Genomic DNA, 20218 nt, shown 5'->3' with positions numbered 1-20218 from the left:
AAAAGGAGACCAGTGCAACCTGGCTAGCCTGCTCTCCAAAATTCTGTTGGACAACGGCGTGTTCAGGGATAGCCTGGACCCTCCTAATGCAGCCTATCTTGGGCCCAAAGTACTCCTGTCCCCCTCCTACAGGCTCTTCTTCTTTTTATGTCCTGCTTTCGAAGACATCACAGACACTACAGATAAGAATTCCAGATGTTTGCTGGTGGAACTGATGCAAACCCAACAAGGAAGCACGGAAACTGCATGCTGACACATAGCTGCATTGGACCCACACATCTGTTCCATACAAGACAGCTCCATTTGCTGTACAGACAGGATTCAAAAAGATACTTAATTCTACTATATTCAGATTCTTACATGAGGTCTTCCTATATTCTAATGTCCTGGCTAGGATCCTTGCACAGACTTGTGGTTTGTGGCTTGGGCTAGTGGGAAATTTAACACATTAAAACTTCTGGTTTGGGAAGGGGTTTTTTTTGGTCACAAGGAGTAAGAATTTTCCATTAGGAACAATCAAGCACAATTTCCAAGCCCCCACTCCACACATTATTACATCTAACACAGTCTCACGCTTAATGCACTGTAAACAAACCCTGTACAGTCCATTTCTGGGCATTTTCATAGCATGTGTGCCATCTTTATGGCAGAAAAGCCAGTGAGGTGACAGTAAAACAGCAGGCTATTCAAAAGGAAACAGCATGGATACTAGGCTCCGTTTCTAGATCCCTCAGCCAGTAGTTTAACGCAGATTATAGGAATACAGTGCCAGAATGACACCATCTATGCCATTACCCTGTCTGCGATGGCAACCATGGAAGCCCACAGATCACCACAAACACAGTAAGTGTGCAGCAACACTTCCCAGAGTATCCTCTCTGTCTCCGAGAAATCTTGTCCTGATTACAACATGAACACAGTATCTCTGAGTCATCCACCAAGTGAGTGCCCTGGGACTACAGCCTCTCTGTGCTCCTCAGAGGTCATCTGCAGCAGAGGAAATACCTCTCTGAATGCTTTAGAGCTGCTGACTGGATCCTTTCAGGAAAGCAGCATGGCAGCCCCTACAAAGGCTCAGCTCCCTCCTCCCTCTGCAGGCAGCAGGGGGAAGGTCTGGTTGCTCACAAGCTGTCAAAGCAGTGCTTGCCCTGCTGCTGTGCCCCCTTGGGCCAGGAGGTCCAAGTCCCGTTGCCACCTCCCTGCCAGCATCATTTATGGCCACAGACAGCCTGGCTCGGCCTTGCTTCTCTGCATCAGAGTATCTGCAAGAGAAAACACCCGGGGGAAGACTAGCGACAGGATCAAACACACTAAAGCTTACTGGAAAGCTGCTGCTGAAGCTGTCGAACCAGAGCAGCTGTTTGCTGCTGCTGCTGTGTCTGCTGAAGTCCCTGGCGCTGGAACTGCAAAGAGAGAAATGTAGTTATAGCCACATCACCTGGCTGGCTGCCTTGGCATTCACACAAGCTCTGGGAAGTGCAAGGGAGGGAGAAGGGGAGGATGCAGCCGGAACACCCTTGATTTGTGCTGGAGTATCACATCACTCTGCCTCCAAGGGAACACTCACAATGGGTTGTTGTGGGGCAAGTGCCTGCATGCCCAGCCCAGGGGGCTGGCCCTGTGCCTGTGGCTGAGGCACTGTGGAGACCTGGGGTGGCTGCTGTGGCTGTGGCGGCTGTTGTTGCTGCTGCTGCTGCTGCTGCTGTTGCTGCTGCTGCTGCTGTTGCTGCTGTGAAGACAAAAGAGATGGCACCATGAGGGAACTGTCTGGTCAATGCACACAGCAACAGGAAACAGAAATTGCTGAAGAAGAAAGGACGTTCCATGCAGTAACATACCCTCTTAACACAATTTTCCTTACAGATATCTAAACTGCCAAATTTCACCAGGACACTGCCCTGGGCTGAGAAATGGCAAGAAATGCAGGGATAGTAACAAAATTCTTCTTCAAGATGAGGTATCAATGGATGGCAGTTAAAGAACTACAAGTCTACTGGTCAGCTGTGGAATGACCAGGAGCAAAGAGAATACAAGAATACAAAACAAGAGCTACTACAATAGGCTGGTTGGTTCATCTCTTGCCTCCTGGTTAAGATCAGCAATACTGACTTCACTGAGTATTTGCCCGACCTGTTTTCAAATTTTTTCCAGAGGTAGTAACAGAGCTCCTATAACTTCCCTGAGCAATCCACTCTAGGTCACAATTACTCCTACTACTGGAGTTTTCCTTTCTCTCTACTCTGAATCTCACATTATGATTTAAGGCTATTTCTTGTCCTACAGCCAAGGGACAAGAATAGGTAAGGTTTTTTTGGCTTTCTTTTGCCTCTGCCCCTCTAACTTGACACCCAGCTATTTCAGCCTTTCCTTCCCAGTGACATTCTCCAACTCTTTGATCTATGTGGCTGCCTTCTGTCACTCATGCCAGCTGGTCCTGCACTTCAGTACAAGGATTCAGATAAAACTGGATGCAGTGTTCCAATCTGGTTGTCGACAGAACTAGTTATGGTGAGAAAAATATTCAGCATGTTGAACTTGAGAGTCAAAATATACCCAAAAATCTCAAGGTTTTTCCATTTCTCCTAATTTTCAGGCATTTCTCCTATCTGCCAATGTACTTTTGAATTCACTAAATCAACAGAAGAATTTCTAGCAGAAATAGAAAACTACTAAATCCATCATAAAAACCCAACATGGTGATGCTAAGTACAGTTCTGATCATTGGCTCAAAAAGGCTAAGGTTCACACCTTGAACAGACTCAAAAAACAGACAAGAACACAAAGAGAAGAAAGGACATTGTCTTACAAGAGATTAGAAAAACCTGACCTACAGAAGCTGCAAGTGCTCTCTAGGAATACACTGGGTAAACATCAAGGAGAAAGAAGAGCCAGTAAACAATGGGACACAGCAGACAACAATAATTGAATACAAGTCACAAACACACTGAGGCTTAGATCAAGGATTCACCCGAAAAGGGAATGAGTTTCTAGAACAGCCTTTTGACTTCCATCTTAAACTAATGTGGACACTTGGGTTCTTGAAATGGATGCTATGACCTGGGTACACAAGAAAACAGACGAACGCAAATGACTTGGGATACCTCTCCTGACTTCGTAGCCTGTCTTCTTGCAACAGTCGAGTATGAACACATGCAAGACAAACCAAAAGGCCATCTATCCTTTCTACAAGCCATTGCATCATGACAGTCAACTCAAGCACCAGGAGTCTGTTCTGCATCTGGTATGACTCTGATCATGTAGCAGGAGTCAGAGTAACAGGGGACATTTTGGGTACTCTAGTTTTGTTTTTTTTCTTCTTTTTAAGCAATCAATGTCAGATAAAAGCTGAAAGTACTCATGAAGTTACTGAGCGAAGAGAAATGCTAGCAATTTGTCTGAGGCATGTTCTTTTTCTGAGTGATGGAGAATGCTAAAAGAAACCAAATGAATAGTCAGAGGGTGCTACTCATCAAAAGAACTAAAAGCTGCTGACTATCCTACAGTCTCTTGTCCACAGCAAGGCAGCAATTCTCAAATACTGCTGACTGCAGCTTTCTGTAGGAACCACTGTTTTGCTCACGCCCATCTCAGAACACAAAGTCTCAGCACTCTGTGCCATGTAAAGTCTCCCCATATTACACAAGGTTCACTAGGCTTGTCATAATTCTAGTTCACCAATTAACCCAAACTATTCCTGTGCTTCTCTGCCGATTCGATAAATTTCTGTAACTCCAAGAAATGTATTCATACCTGTATTTCATGTAAGTATTTAATATTCATAAGACCATAACGCAAATATATGGAATACTCATGTCTGTTGAGCCACATCTGTGAACTTCTTTGAACCTGAGAACTGGGTCTAACAGCTCACTTTAGACCAGTTTTTCACCATCCACTGCTAGATGTGGAGTACTGGGACAGATTTTTCTGGCACTGGAAACTGCAGCTGATGCTTATTTTGATCTTGTGAAAATGCAGAAATGCCCCTAAAATGATCTTGCAAGCAACAGTGCTACCCTGGTCCTCTATGGCGAGGGGGGTTTCCACTTGGAAGTGTTGCAGGAGCTAGAAACAAAGACAAGTAGCTCTCTGCACAATATTATGGGCTCAGCTGGAACAGGAAAAGGTGGGACGCAGGACACACAGGACTAAACAGACCGTTACTGCTCCTAACTTCCCTTTAGCTTATGCGGGGTGACTGACAAAAGGCAGTGCAGCAGGCATCTCCATCAGGAGTCATCAGCTCTAAGGGAAAGCCACCTAGCAAATTACTACAGACAGCCCCGAACAGAGTTGACAGCCTTCCTGGCACAGAGGTACAGAGCAGAGTTGCAGGCAGAGCTAATCAGCGATGGGTAAGTCTCCCTCAGCACCAGCAACCTTCGTCCTGGTCAGCATTCACTCACCCTCAGCATCTGCTGCTGCCTCAGATACTGCTGCTGCTGCTGGTCAGGCAGTATCTGGCTGGGTCGAATTCCCGAGGAGACTCCTTGCGGACCCAAATGGTTCATCCCACTCATCATTGGGGCCTGCTGAATTGACTGGTGAGGAAATCTGCACGAAAAAAGGACAAGCTCATGGAGTTAAATATTCAAGGGCAACAGCTTCTTTAATCCAAATGCAACTTCTGTCATCAACAAGATAGCCCAAATAGCCTCATGCAATCCACGCTGCCTCTCTGCAGAAAGGTGAGAGTTACCAGGGGCCCTCAAGGGTTTCCTCCACTCCATTTTTCTAGAAGCTTAAAATAAAAGTCCCCAGCCCACTCTTCCGCATGTTTTCCCTGCTGGATTTGTGTCTGCTCAGGAAATCTCAGATCTAGACCTTGGCAGGTGATCTGCTGGTTAGATTTAAAACAACAACTATGACTTTCCCAGGTAATTTTTCTCATACTTTACAATTCCATCTCTTGTCTGGCTGGTAACACTGTCTCCTGCTTGCAACTAGCATCTCTGAATTTCATGCTGTCTCTGTTTCTTCCCAGGAGTGAAAGAACTCAGCTGCTGTATAACATGGCACAGAGAACAGGCTTTTCACGGAGAGCTGTTAGAGTTGTCTCAGCAGAGTAGAGATGCCCTTGATGAAACACAGCTTATTAAAACCTGGTAGGGTGGAAGTACCTCTGTGTGTTGCCCAAGGTGTGCCCATAGCCAGGAGCCTGCTGGTGCACATAGCCGCTTGGTCTCTGCTGCATTTGTCTAACAGGATCCACCAGGGCAGGATTAGAGCTGGGGTGGGAATTCTGATAGGGTTGGCCAGAATAGGTAGGAGGTACCATCGTGCCTGACTGGGAGGGGTGCTGCTGAAGGCCTATGTGGGAGACGTAAGGTGTGTAACCCTGAAATGAAACAAAAAAACCTTTATCAATCATGAAGTAAGGTACAATAGAGAATTTGGAACCCAGCACATCAGTCTCCCATAAATACTGTCACAATGCTGTTCATCTCTGGGTTCAGAGACATGTTGCCCAGTACATGGGTGAGAAGAGCCAAGAGATTTCAGGATTCAGCAGCAAAAATGAAGATGCTGCCTTGTGCTGGAACCAGGTTCCGGTCTTACCTGCAGTCACTGTCACTGACCTGGGAGGGCTGCAGAGCTCCATACGATGCAGTGGGAGCCATCTGTCGCACGGGCTGCTGTGCCATTATGCTTTGACCCTGCTGGAAGGTAACAGAGAAATGCTTCTTTCAACATCTCTAACAAGCAGGAGACTATCACTCCCTTCTTCGCAGCTCCCACAAAACCAGACAAATACCTTCACTCCTGAACCTACCAGGCTGCCACACAGCATGCAGATGTTAACCACTTCGGTCTCCCCCTGATTTAGGACAAACAGGCGTCTAACATCCTTACCACCCCACAGCCAGGATGTGCTCCTCTCATCACTGTCCAACTGCCACAGATGATGCAGTGCACCACTCTGACAGCCTCCATCAACTGTTAGTGATGTGAGCCCAGCAAAGCAGGTGGCAAACACAGTGCCACTAGAAGAATACACACAAGAGACATCTTTCCAGGGCACAAAGAGGAGACACGGTTGGAGAGCTCTGGTTAGAAGAGGTAGCCCCAGCTAAAATCTCAGGCTTACTGTACTGTAGGGTCCAGCAACAGCAAGAGCATAACTCTGACTTACCAACTTTGCTTGAAGCTGCTGCCTCAGTATCTGTCCCTGGGACACAGGAGGCTGCTGTCTGTAGACTGCTGGCTTGTAGGAGGGGTCAATGCCCATCATGCTCCCCATCCCTGGAGGCAGCACACCACTATAAGGAGGACGACTCTGAACAAGTTTCCCCAGTGGCATGCGTACAGGTCTGTAGGATGTATCCAGACGAGGACCACCTGCAAGAGGAAGAGAAACACACTGACTAGTCACATGCTATTGCTGAGCCTTGTAGCTCCAGAATGACTGTTCATCACTGTATCTAGACACAGGACAAACAAAAGCAAAAAGTGTACAGATCTACGTAGGACCACCTCACAGAAGAGGTTCTTACGAGAGGTTCCCAAAGAGATGCAATATGCTCACCTCTTCTGTGCACCTACCTGCTGGAAGAGGCTGATTCTGGGTGTAGAGACCCACTGGTGATTGCCCATATGCCAGCCGAGACATAGTGCTTCCTGACTGGTGATGCAGGAGATCTGCAGGCATACCGACTCCATATGAAACCCCTCGGCTAGGGCCCAACACAAAATCCTGCAAAGACAAAGAAGTAAGAAAGATCAATGTGCGCTGGCAATTAAAGAATAGTTTAAGAGTATGAAAGGGTTTCAGAGTGCACAGGAGGAAGCCTGGGATGCTATGTGAGCTGGGCAGCCTGCTTCCCTCCCATCAGGTATTAAGAAAGTGTTTGCCCTGCCATGCTCTAGACTAGAGAGAGCAGGATAGAGCTCCAGCACTCCCAGATGAGAGAAAACACATGCTATCTTCACCATTACACCACTCTCAGCTCCTTAGGAAGACTCAAGGGAGTGCTGTGTGACTAGAAAGGGTAGATATAGGAGGTCCATAGCTGTTGGGCAGTCAATTACCTCAGTTTTGCTGGCAGATTGATTGCGTTTCTTGGTTTTGCTCTGTTTTTTCTTGCGTTCTTCAGTAGAGGTGGCAGGATTGGAGCTTGTTTTATCAGCCTTGACTGGTTCTGCAGCTTTCTTCTCTGGCTCTAAAGCCACAGGTGTAGGAGGCTCCTCCTCTTCAGGGGGCAGTGGCAATGGCTCCAGATAGTAACTGCGGGGCTTGGGTTTTAAGTGCGTGTGGTACAGAAGAAGTCTCTGCTGCTCCTCAAATCTAGACACCTTACGATCCACCCGGACTGTCCCAAACCAGCCCCAGGAGAGGGGGGCTGAGTGCTTTAAGCCCTCAAACAGATCCCAAGGGGAGATCTTCTGCTTTGTAGAGACCTGCAAACCCTTTAAAGCAAAAGAGATAAGAACCTCCGAGTCCCTGTTGCTTTTCCTACAACTGCAGAGGAAGCTCTACACTTTCTTCAGGCTCTACGCCACATGTCCCAGTAAACAGCTTAAGCCCTTACTACTGGTCCCTGCTCTTCCACATGGCAAAACAGTAATTTCTAAAGGCCAGTCTCCTTCATCCTAGCTCTACCAATCTTCTGTACACTGCTACTGTCCAGTAACTCGTGACAGGGATTATGGGTTTTCTCTGTATGTTTTATATAGCCATAAGTACAAAATCAAAGTCTAAATAACTTCTCAGGCCATAACACCATCTATCACCAAGCATTAAAATCCAGATTCGCCCTTTCTGGAGACAGTTATGTGTCAGCTTATCTATGTACAGCCAGCCACTTCAAGTTCACCAGGCAACAAGGTACTGCATATAGATGCCTCCCAAGCTGTGTTGACTCAAGGCATCAGAAGACAAAGTGACATCTGCATTCAGCTGTAAAAAAAAGCTTCACATACCTCCTTCTTGAAGATGGAGTCAAATCCAGCTATTTTATTGCCTTTGGTGTCAATGAGGGATCCCTGAGGTTCACAGGTGATGACATCTCGGGTCTGCTTGGGAAGTGGCAGTAGCTGTCGTACCTTCTCCAGACTGTCAGACTGTCGGTCCCCCAGCTCTTTCTGCAAAAGTGGAAGACTTGAAGAATCACTCAGGAAATATCATCCAAACCCCACCTGTGCCTCTTCTGGTATCAACCTCCATGCCTGCATTACCTCTCATCTTTGTATGCTTCAGCCCTAATTGGGGCCACCACCATTGCTTCATCTAAACAGCAGCAACACAGGGCAAGTACCATTCATGAGACACAGGTAAATCTCCATAGTTGGACAGTAACAACATAACACACTCTGCTCCCCACAGAGGGCCTAGTGTCTCTCACCCTGAGTTTCTTGACAAGATTCATGTAGGCCCGCTTGTTCTCCTCCATGCTGCCCTGAGAAATGCTGGACATATCAGCAGCCAGGGTGCCATTGATGAGAACACTCAGCATGTCCAACACGGTGGTGAAGAGCTCACTGTTGGTCGGAGCAGAAAGGTCAAAGTCATCTGAGAAGCAGATATAAAACCTCCGCCATCACTAACACCAATATTAGATTGCCAAGAGTGCTGCCTACACTCAGAAGTGCCAAGCACTCTTCAGATTAACCTCCCACACTAATCTTCCTTTTGCTAATACACCGCAGGGTGTTCACACTCAAGCAAAGTGCAGTATCACAGACACAAGACAGGCCTCCTGACAGCTTCTCCAAAATGCAGGTCCAGACTGAACTCTCCCCTGTTTATCTCTCTGCACCTGCAAAGCCAAGTTTGCTCTGAGTATGTCAGAATGCACTTGGATACTAGGACCTAGCTTGTAGCCTGCTTTTATTCCAGTCAGCTGTCACAGTACTTCTGACAGATTTTCTAGAGAGACAGCTAGTTCACATGAGAAGAGGGGCCATGCTAACAGCTGCCTTCCTTGGGAAGTGTATGGATCAGAAGTCAGACAGAAAGTTACTTGTTTGACTGCATGTCCACGGTGCCACTGCTGATTATGTCCAGGAGAAGCACAGCCCATTCAGTTGTCTGCTGTGTACTGCGTTGAACTGTGTCAAACATTCCCCCCACCTAACAAAGAAAAATAGTTTAGTCACAAGAAAATGCTAAAATTCAAAAGTGAGAAAGGAGTCCAAACAAGAGCAACTCCGGTGCTACAGCAGCTCCTGCTGAGAGCTGAACGGGACTGCAGTCAGCAGGACAAATCTCAGATGCAAGTTCTAGTGCTGTGGACTGCAAAAGCACTGAAATGGGAAGACATGTCTCCAAAAGAAAGACCAAGGCTGTGGATTTCATCCTGGCAAAACAGACCAAGGGAATTTTTCCATGCATGCTATCCCACTCAGGGCTCAAGACCTAGCAGCAGTGTAAGTGCCTCTCCTACTTCCTTGTGTCAGGACATATGTAGCCCCTCCTGTGCGTGTGTGTGTGAGTGCATGCAACTTTGTGCATGTTTCCCAAAAAACAGGAGGAAAGGCAGACAACTCTTCATGCTCTATGGTTAAGCTCTTTTTCTGCAACTGCTCACCAAATTCAGCCGTAGTTTCAGGGCCTCATGCATCAGCTGCTTGGCTTTGCAGTCATCTTGGTATTGATCTTCCCGCCAATTCGTAACAATCTAAGAAATTTACAAGAGTAGACATACCTCACAAACTGTATGCTGAAATTCACAGAAAGCTGCTTGTACTGTCCAGTGACTCAGCTTGAGCACCCTATATCAGTCAGACAACATCCCGGAGGACATGCCAAATAGCCTGCCCATCAGAGGAACAACCCCTTGAAGAAAGTGAGGCAAGAAGCAAGACACCTACCTGCTGGACCTGACTGTACAGAGAGGTGAGAAGGCCTTCCCGCTGCTCATCCTGTCCTTTCAAGCATGTTAGCACAAGTGACAGAAATGGCTGCTGGCTCAAAAGGGACATACTGCAGAGAGAATAGAGACAGAGCTATACTGCCAGGCTGGGGGATCAGCACAGCAAGCACTGCCTGCCCTTTCCCCAGGACTCACCTCTTCTGCTTCTGGCGGTCCCTCTCTTTGCGGGATGACGACCCCAGATGTTGTCCTTTCTCCAGTTCTTCTCCAGCAGCTTTCAGCACATGGCCCTGCACTGATGTTGGAAGCTTGGCAATTAGAGGGGCCACCAGCCACACTCCTGATCTCTCCAGGGAGCTGTGACAACACAGGAGAAAAAAAGTAGTTTGCAATCTGACCTATGATTCAAAATCGACTACAAGGCAGCTGCGATGCTGGGACTACACCTACCTGAGAATGGGTTTGGATTTGTTGCTGGCAGGTGTAGCACTTGCTGAGCTATTGATACTGTTGACTCCACTGCCTGCAGAGCTAGCAGAGCTGGTCTCTGCTGACTGCTGGAATACCTCAATAGTGGCCTTGGCTATATTTTCTAACAAGGAGTTCATCTCCTGGAGATAGGGAAGAAAGAGACAGCCAAGTCCTTCTCCGAGAGCATCCACTTAGACGGCTTTCATACCTCAACACAACTCAGTACAAACCCAGTTTGACAACTTCCCCATGGCTGCTGGTCTTCAGGTCTCAGACTCACCACATCCTTCTCATGCTTGGCTTTTACAGACCAGACTCTGTCTTTGTTTACTTTCTCCCTATTTCCACTTCCACCAGGTCACCTCCCCACCACTTCACAAGCAGCCACTTCAGCACTGGCAATACACAGTACCTCTAAGCACAAACTCACATTGTTTGCTGTCTGCTTAATCATGAGCTGCAGCTCCAGCGAGGACTGCCTCATGGTCCACTGGTCCAGATTCTACAACACACATGCATACTTCATGTAAGTCCTTTTTCTCAGTTCAAACTACGTCAATCCACACCTTTAGTTCCCATGGTAATGAGTGTCAGATCCCTCAGAAGGCTGAATTTTGGGCAACTCCACTCATAATGCTAAATTAGGCAATTACTAGGATACTCAAGATTCTGCTAGAAGCTTGCACCTGTAAGATGCGTTTAATCCTCTGACGCTGAGGATTTTCTCCTTCCTCACTGTCCAGCAGCCGGTGTGGATAACAAATCAGCTGCATCAGCCTCTGGGCCTGTGTGCTGCTCAGGACAGGATCCTGCAAGTCATTGCTGTCTTCACAGAGGGACTTCAGACATCGCTCACCTACCCACTCCTGTAAGACAAAGGCATAGTCAGCACAGCTAAACTGACATCTGATTCCAAACTAGCACCCCTGCTTCCTTCTCAGAGAGATGAAGGGAACATATCAAACTCATTTTGGATCTTAGGAAGAAATTCTTCAGTATGAGGGTGGCAAGACTCTGGCATAGATTGCCCAGAGGTTGTGGATGGCTCCTCCCTGGAGATGTTCAAGGCCACGTTGTATGAGGCTGAGAGCAACCTGGTCTAGTTAAGGACCTGCAGGGAGGTTGGATTAGATAATCTCAAAGGTTCCTTCCAACCCAAGACATTCTATGATTCTATAAAAACCTTATTAGTACACAATTACGCCTGATAATAATTTCTCTTCATGAACAGTACTATCCTGATTCAGCAGGCATCAGGCACAGAACAGCAATCGCAACAGAGGAAACATCAACTTTTGCAAGTCAGCAGTGTTGAAACACTCCTGTTTCTTTTCATAAAATTTAACAGTACACAGTCGCTGCTATGCCCAGGCCTCATCAATAATGCTACTTGGGCTCAAAAGATCACTTAAAATTATTTTCTGCACAACAACGCCCTGGAGCTGTCCTAAATTAAGTAATTCAGTGCTGCAGCTACAGGTAAACTAGAATATGTGTTAGGGAAAAGCAGACCCCTTAATTCTCAAATAATGATGGAAAACACACTACCATCCTTAGTAAAAAACAATTCTCAAAGCCTAGAAGAAGAAAAACTGACTGGACATAAGCCATTGATAAAATCACAAATCATGAGAAGACAGAAAACTGTTATTGTCAGTCCCTCAATTTCAGTTGGTGGTCCCTAAATGTACGATAATAATAAAGGCAGCAGTTTCAAAAACAAACGTGAGTTGGTACTTCTTCACACAATTTACAATCAACCTACAGCATTCATTATTGCAAGATTTTTTCATACTGAAAATCAGTTAGGCAAATTCATGAAATTAAAATCTACAGAGGACTACTATGTAAGCACTTCTGCAGCTGCAGAGCAAGCCTAATCAAAGAATTCTTCCAATGAAAAGTGACAACCAGAGGAAAAGAGATAAGGATCCAGTTCATGAAGCACAGCTGCTGGTGCTAAGCCTAGAAAGCTGGCAACAGTCCTGCTCAGCAGCAGACAGCACTCTAAGCACTAAGTGGAGCACAAAGATCAGAAAGGCTGTATCTCTGACTTGAAACTCTTGTGAAACCACAGCCTAGATCTTCAGCTTCACCCGAGATGAAGTTTCCACTTCACCAATATGCATTATCTGGTGATTTTTCCAATGCCTATTGCATTTCTCCCCTTCAGTGTCATTATATCATCATCTCCTGAAACTTCCCTTTCTCGTGAACATAACATGCATATCCTTGGGAAGACCCTTTTTGTTACTTGCTCAGCTTCCTATATGGATTCATACTTCATCTCTAATCCACTTTATCGGTATAATCTCACAAATAAGTATCTTCAACCTTGAGGGACTTGGAGCCTCTCTTTCTCTGAAACGTTTCTTTATAAAACAGCCACCTCTACAGGCTTCATATCACTGAAACAGAACCCCTCATCTACCTTTTCACAGGCAAAACTATGAACATGTTCTTCAAGCACTGTGGACAACTCTGCCATTCCAATCATCAGATTCAGGTTAGTATCTTTCACTCAAGCCTTCTTGGTTCCCACTGTGGTTTATTACAGCCCTATAAAATCAACCTTTTCAAAAGGCCAGTGTCCTGGTTTTAGCTAAAAACCCCAATTTTGTTTAGTGATTTTTACTTTCCAGATTAGTCTCTTCTAAAAGGCTGCATTTCCTGAAGTTTTTGCAGACAGTTTTTGGACACTGTCTGCTACTGGCAGTGGTAACACCTGATGTTTACAGTTACTGTTTTTGCAGACAGCGTGTGCTACTGGCAGTGGCAACACCTGATGTTTACAGTTACTGTCTGGGACTGGGATGCAGAAAGGCTTTTGCTGATATTTATTCCTATAGTGACCAAGGCCACTGCTGGCTCTTGTGTGCCACACTGGGGGTGCCGGGTAGTAAGAGGGGTCACAAGGAAGTAGAAGGTTGCACCTCCAGGGGGTAATAGACAGGACAGGTGACCAACGAGAGTATTCCATTCCACATACCTCGTATTTAGTATAAATTGAGTGATCACGAGAGTTTCTGCCCTTCTTCCTTCTTTTCCTTTTTCTTCAATGGCCAGTGCCCAGGGAGGACTCTGTCTGATCTCCTGCTTTTGACCGGATCCTGAGTTCCTGAATCCAGCTCCCTTTATCCAGCACCCTGCTGCCACTGAGCCTGGGGCTTCCCCACTGTCTCACGCTCTGTGGCATCAGTGAGGATTGCCATGGCGAGGGGGAAGAGAGTAGGGTTCGCTATCGGGCTTATATATAGTCGTATATAGTTTCTTTATTTTTATCATTTAACTATTATTTCCATTATTGTTTCATTAAAGCTCTTCTAGCTTTTCTTTCCTAATCTGTAAGTCTCTCTGCCTCATTCCCTTTTTCTTCCCATTTGGCGGGGGGAAGAGTGGGTTAGAGGGCATCTGTCTGTGTTTAGTGGCCGGCCCAGTCCTAACCTGCGACAGCCAGTCACAGTTACATTTATTAATTTAAACAGGCTACAGGGCAAACCAGCTACTATCTGCACTTAAGAAACCTTCAACTTAATTACAGCATGTGCTCATTTTCCACACCCCCTCACACTGAAGTCTATGCAACATTTCTGAGTCGGAGGAATCACAATCTTTAAGGCATTTTACAGGCATTTCAGCATCCATCACTCAGACTGGAGGTGCTAATATAAACTACATCATTTTACCAGCCCTTAACAGCTGCATGAACCCTGCAGGAGCTCTGGCACAGTTTGATGGTACTCACTGGTGTCTACTGGAATGCTCACTCCTACATAACCAGTGCTGCCAACAACTGGTATGAGTATTGATACCTCACTGCTACTTGCTCCTGTGTACACACACGCTTTCTACCTGTTTTGAGTCCTTCCTATGTAGACTGGAACCAGAAAGGGTATATCTACTTCTGTCAATGCTACAGGCAGGTTTCAGTAACACCAAGTACATTGAATTTATGCTCATAAATGGCTCAAATTCTTCTTTGGTAACATTGCTATACAGTGAGCCAATTAATAAACAACAGCATCACAAAGCATAAGAACAACACAGCACTAATGTGGTTTGTTTACAAGTCAGTAATACAGAATGCAGGTTTCAAATTTTAACGCTGCATCTTTCTTGTTGACAGAATAAATCTGCAATCAAAGGCAAGGACACCCTTCAACATCCATTTTCATACAGTAATGGCAACAGCCACTCCACTCTGCAACCAAGTACCTTATTAGCCAGGCTTCAGTTCCTCAGTCACCTTTCCACAAAGGAACAGAAACACTAGTGCTGTCAGAGTAGGCTAAGCAAAAGATTTTTGCTGTTGTTCTTTTAATTAAACAGAGCACTGCAAAGCCTAGAGAGACATTAACAGCCTAGCTGCAAGCAACACCTAAGCTGTGTTCTGAAAGGCACAAGCCCTCTTTCTCATGCTTATCTTCTCGCCTCCAGCACACACCTCAGCAAACCACTTCCAGCACTCCTCTCCTTTGGCATAAGCCCTATGCTGTCCCCTCGTACTGCAAGGCCTGGTTCTTGACAAATGTTTGCCTCTTTTTTGCTAAAGGTGAACAATCCTTAGCACCATCACATAGCAGAACCACTGCAGGTTCTTTAAGGATTTTTCAAAGAAATACCTGTCAAACCCAATCTGCAGAAAGTCATACAGGATATATCTGTCATATGGGATACAGTCTGCAGAAGAAATAAGGATAAATGTAGAGTGGGACAGACTTACCTGTTGACATATACTCCTTAGTACATACTTGGCATAAATATCCAAGCTAGCTGTTTCTACAGTTACTACCCGACTGCTGGCCTTCCTGGTGCCCAGCTCATCATCCATGAGATCATCAACACCTCCAGAGTGGGAAAAGCCAGAGCCTTTCAGTTCTGCATCTCCTGTAAGAAAAGCACAAGTGTCACTTAATCATCAGTGTTAAATCCAAAGCCTGACCCACAAAAAAACCATCTTGAGCTTTAGTAAACTCTCCCTATGATCACTGATCTCTCTGAAGCTAAGAGATACGAAGCACATTTACAGGTCAGGCAAAGGCTTCAGACAAGCCACACATCCACCAAAACAGATCTCCTCTGGCCTTCTATACAACCAACACATGTGATATGGTGCTTTTCTCCCACCCCATAAAAACATTCATACAGGTACACACCCAGAACAAAGACAGCCTTCAGCACTGCAAATACTGCTCCATCCACAATACGATTCTGGGAAGCTGCCAGTAAGTGATTATTCCCACTGTGGGTTTGTCTGCAAAAATGACAATGAGGAAGAGCAATACTCATCAAGAGAGAAAGGTGCAGGTTCCAAAGCTGCCTAAATTACATGCCAGCCAGTTACCTTAGAATCCAGTTCAGAGAATCCTGAGACTAGCCCTTTGGCACAGTACCAATCACGCTATGACAACCGAACCATGAAATCTGAATGGAAAATAGTCTGGGTGTCATAAACTCCAAGCTCCAACAGCACCCTAATCTAGAATACAGGCTAGGTTTAGAGATCTTAACATCAGGAAACTGACGAGGAGACAAGAACAGAGATTCCTATCTGATGATCTCCATCATCAGACAAAAAGAGTGCTGTAAGATAGCAGCTTCTGGCACCAAGTTAAGAGGCTATAGAAAGATCAAGATATAAAAAAAAAAGAAGTGATCATTTCTTTAATGGCTTAGTGACAGCAAGGCCACCTCCACTGACTGCCTCTGAGGGCTTCCACCCCAACATGCCTGGCTACCATGGAGTAACATAAATAGAAGGATATTTTTCTCCATTCTCTGCAGAATGAGTGTATCAGGCTTTGCCTACTTTGTTCAAACCAGGCAGGTCACGATTTCTAATCATAGGGTCCAGTATCTCTTTTCTTGAGGTGAAAGAGCCTCAGTACTTTCACAATAAAGAATCACAGAATCATAGAACGGTTTCAGTTGGAAGAGACCTCCAATATCATCGAGACCAACCTTTGTCCTAGCCTTATCAACACCACTAAACCATGTCCCTCAGCACATCTACTGTCTCAAACACCTCCAGGGATGGAGACTCAACCACCTCCCTGGGCAGGCTGTTCCAATGCCAGACAATCCTCTAAGCAAAGAAATTCTTCCTAATATCCAACCTGAATATCTCCTGGTGCAATTTAAAGCCATTTCCCCTTGCCCTGTCACTGCCACTAGGGAGAACAGATGAATCCCCACCTCCCTACAACCTCCTTTCAGGTAGTTGTAGAGAGTGATAAGGTCTCCTCCTCAGGCTCTACTTCCATTCACTTACTGCCATCTTGCTGGCATGGGTTTAGCTGTGGAGTCTTAAACAGATGGAGTAAAATTCGGCAAGTCAGACGTGCTCCTGGTTCTGAGTCCTGTTCACTGCAGGCTGTGTAAAGAAAACAGTCAACCAAGATTTCCTAAGCACCAGGACAGCAGACTCTCAGTCCAAAAGCTATTCAAAACACAATACCCTGGAGCAGCCAGTTGAGAAGCTGCAGCAGACTTATTCTATTTACACATATGGAGCATGTGCAGCAATTAACATGCAAGTGAGCAAATCCATCAGTATTATCCTCTGGTTGCTCCATCTTCCCAGCTTCACCCTGACAGAGACTGGATGCTGCACCCCCCCAGAGCAAAGCTAGGAAGGTTGATGGCAGAGAAAAGGCAGTGACTCCAACTGGTCAGCTTGCTGCTCTAGACAAAATGCTAAGCTGAACAGCAGTGGGAGGTGTACTGCTGGAGTTCACAGCTGAGTACATTGGTCAGGCAGTGTGACTGATAACATATCTCTATGCTTATTTCAGCTTGCACACAAACTCCAGACCGCAAGATGTTGAAAAAAATCCAAAACTTAGCACAATCAGGTTTTAACAGAAACTCTATAAAGCAAAGTATTAAGTCAGTAAATATCACACTATGAAAGTAGTATTGGAGGGATGTTTCACAACTATGGGGTTCACAAAGTACCCATCAAGCACAGGCTTTGAGCCAGAACTAAGACTAAGACCAGCTTTCTGCAGGTATGCACTTACCAGCATTTAGAAGTGAGGGGATTGCAGCACAGCGAATCAGGTCCTCCAGCAGCAAGCACTGCCGGGCAATGAGAATGGCAACAAACGTGGCCAGGGAATCATGGAAAGATAAGTCACTGACCTGGAAGAGAGGAGATCAGCCAGTGATCACAACAGCCTCATTCCCTCTGTTACCAATTCCTCAGCTTGCCTAGGAGCTGGGTGGTAGAAGGGCCGATAACCCCAGCTCAGCGTCCATGATCAGCCCAGGCTGCAACAAATACCAAAAGCCCCGGTATTCAAAGCCTTTCCCCTGTCCTCAGAAAACAAAGCCTCCATCCCTTGTTCATTTCTGCCTTCTCCCAAGGGATCCCTCCACTCCTGCTTCAATTCTTTTCCCCTTTTGAATGTTTGCACTTGCATCAACATTGCAGAGGAGATCATTGAAGCCACAGGTCCCATTATTGGAGGAACAGCACAAAGCTTTGAGCACACCCAGCCACTCGGCGCTTAGAGACTTGCAGTAGCCAGTTAGCTCAGCACACAGGATAGCAATGTCGTTCACCCTGTTAAATAAATAATGAAAAAAGCATAGGGTCAACTTTGCTACTCATGCACCCATCAGGTCAGTGATTCTCTAAGCGACCCCAGCCTTGGCTCCTTCCTCACACCCCACAACAGCTATGGAATGGCTACTGGCTTCCTTACCCTTACCTAATGTTGTTACTATCTCAATAGAACCATGAAAGTTCTGCCTCTCACCTGTCTGGATCATGGTGTCCCACACACACATGCATAAGTGCATTACAGACAAAACTGTAGCGGTTGGCTGGGTTTTCATTGAGGCTCTTGCCCAGATTGGTGTATGTGAAGTTATGTGCAGATGGATTTTCAATAGTGTCAATCATAAACTCTGGTTCCCATAGCATGTTGGAATCAGATGGCTCAACATTGCAGTAGATTGTGTTCTTCACCTTGGAGCAGAAGTCACTAAACAGAACAGGAAAGAGAGATTAAGAACACAAGAAACTGCGTTTACAAAGCAAAGCAATCCTGTGCAAGACAAGCCCTCCCTGGACAAGAATATGTGGAAACTCAAGATCACAGTGTACCAACAAAGAATGAAGCTGTTTCTTTGCTGTGGAAGCACCTGGAAGTTACCTGTGGGCTCAGTGAACACAGAATTGGAATGGCTACTCCAGGTCAGATCAGGGAAACACTTGGCTCATCCTGCAGAACAGTCGGTGCCCACGGAAGAGTTTAAGAGCGACGCAGGCACAAGGAGTACTGCTCCAGCATCTTTCTCCATCCCACTGCAACTTAGGGCTCATAGATTTTCAGAGTTAAAGATAATGCTCTCAACAGATTTTCCTCCTGCAAATTTGTCCACCTACTTTCTGAATCCAGTAGATTCTATGTTGTGAATGTCAAGAATGAGTTCCATGTTAACTATGAGAACTATGAAGTTTATTCTTTTGTTCCAAAGCTTCCACTTGTTATTTTTTATTTATGCCTTTCTATGCTTGTATTTTAAGACATATTGAACATTCAGTTTACTTTCCATATCAACCAGAACTTTACATAGAATCACAGAACCATTAAGGTTGGAAAAAGACCTCTAAGATCATTAAGTCCAACTGTCAACCCAACACTACTGACTACTAAACTATATCCTGAAGTGCCATATCTGCATGTTTTCTGAACATTTCCAGGGATGCAAGTCCACTTCCCTGGGCAGCCTGTTCCAATGCCTGACTACTATTTTAGTAAAAAAATTTTTTCCTAATATTCAATCTAAACCTCCCCCGGTGCAACTTGAGCCCATTTCCTCTCATCCTATCACTAGCAATTTGGGAGAAGAGATCAACACCCACCTCACTACAACTTCCTGAGAAGTTGTTGAGAGCAATGAGGTCTCCTCTCAGTCTCCTCCAGACTAAACGATCCCAGCTCCCTCAGCTGCTCCTCATCAGACATGTTCTCTAGACCCCTCATCAAGCTTCACTAGTCTTCTCTGGATCCACTCCAGCACCTTAATGTCTTTCTTACACTGCGGCACTCAAAACTAAACACAGTACTCAAGCTATGGCCTCATCAGTGCTGAGTACAGGGGCATGATCACTTCCCTACTCCTGCTAGACACACCATTTGTGATACAGGCCAGGATGCTGTTGGCCCCCAAATTCCTTTTCTAACAGACAGCTTTCCAGCCACTCCTCCTCAGGCTTGTAGCGCTGCCTGGGGCTGTTGTGACAGAAATGCAGAACCCAGCACCTGGCCTTGTTAAACCTCATACAATTGGCCTAGGCCCATCAATCCAGCCTGTCCAGATCTCTCTTCTAGCATTCCCCTTCTGTCCTATTCTGTGCGGAGATTCAGTTCCTCGTAAGTAAGTCATTCCAAACCTCTGGTCATCTATCCACTCACCCTCCTTTCAGCTTCACTCCACTACATGCTTTTTGGAGTCTGTTGCCCCAAACTACAGGGCACGGTTGTACCATGACCATGTACCATAGTGGCCTAATGATGCTCTTTGGTCTCTTCTCCATTCCTTTCCAAACATTTCTAATATTTAATTTGCTTTTTGACTGCTAATGAACACTGTGATGACGTTTTGAACTATGTATCTGTTACAGCTCAAAGATCGTTTATCCAACTGGTATACAGCCACCACCACGTAAAGTTTAAAAGGGAACAAAGACAATCCTATGTGCATTGTTTTACCTTCAATAACAGTAAAGCTCTCTGCCAATTTATCACCCTGTCACCAACACAGCAGCCTACTAAAACAATCTGCAGTCAACTTCTATTGATATATTCTGAAAAATAGCTATATGAAGAGTTTTAATACCACATTCATACAACAGCACAAACACTAGCAGAGTCCTATGTGCCTCCTTGGGAAGGGATCATCCTCAAAATATGAACCTCCTC

The 20218-nt window shown here is 45.7% G+C and overlaps 1 protein-coding gene across 1 annotated transcript in view; it reads right to left on the bottom strand.

Annotated features, from left to right (window-relative positions):
- Positions 1–1321: 1321 nt before the first annotated feature.
- Positions 1322–20218, bottom strand: part of LOC104275670 (mediator of RNA polymerase II transcription subunit 12-like) — a gene marked incomplete at its 3' end in the record, with an annotated part of 35869 nt that continues 16972 nt past the window's right edge. Inside the window, 25 exon segments of the mRNA XM_009871689.1 lie at positions 1322–1407; positions 1611–1729; positions 4407–4554; positions 5121–5228; positions 5289–5338; positions 5580–5660; positions 6134–6339; positions 6544–6694; positions 7030–7407; positions 7921–8082; positions 8343–8478; positions 8961–9070; positions 9528–9617; positions 9811–9922; positions 10008–10169; positions 10263–10423; positions 10714–10785; positions 10970–11149; positions 15007–15170; positions 15440–15517; positions 15520–15537; positions 16555–16656; positions 17306–17426; positions 17706–17850; positions 18047–18274. Coding sequence (XP_009869991.1) covers positions 1322–1407; positions 1611–1729; positions 4407–4554; positions 5121–5228; positions 5289–5338; positions 5580–5660; positions 6134–6339; positions 6544–6694; positions 7030–7407; positions 7921–8082; positions 8343–8478; positions 8961–9070; positions 9528–9617; positions 9811–9922; positions 10008–10169; positions 10263–10423; positions 10714–10785; positions 10970–11149; positions 15007–15170; positions 15440–15517; positions 15520–15537; positions 16555–16656; positions 17306–17426; positions 17706–17850; positions 18047–18274 — 3368 coding nt within the window.

Source organism: Apaloderma vittatum, unplaced genomic scaffold, assembly GCF_000703405.1.
Source record: "Apaloderma vittatum isolate BGI_N311 unplaced genomic scaffold, ASM70340v1 scaffold7256, whole genome shotgun sequence".
Classification (NCBI taxonomy): domain Eukaryota; kingdom Metazoa; phylum Chordata; class Aves; order Trogoniformes; family Trogonidae; genus Apaloderma; species Apaloderma vittatum.
The sequence above is the reverse complement of the archived record's forward strand: the minus strand, read 5'-3'. Positions and strand labels throughout refer to the sequence as shown.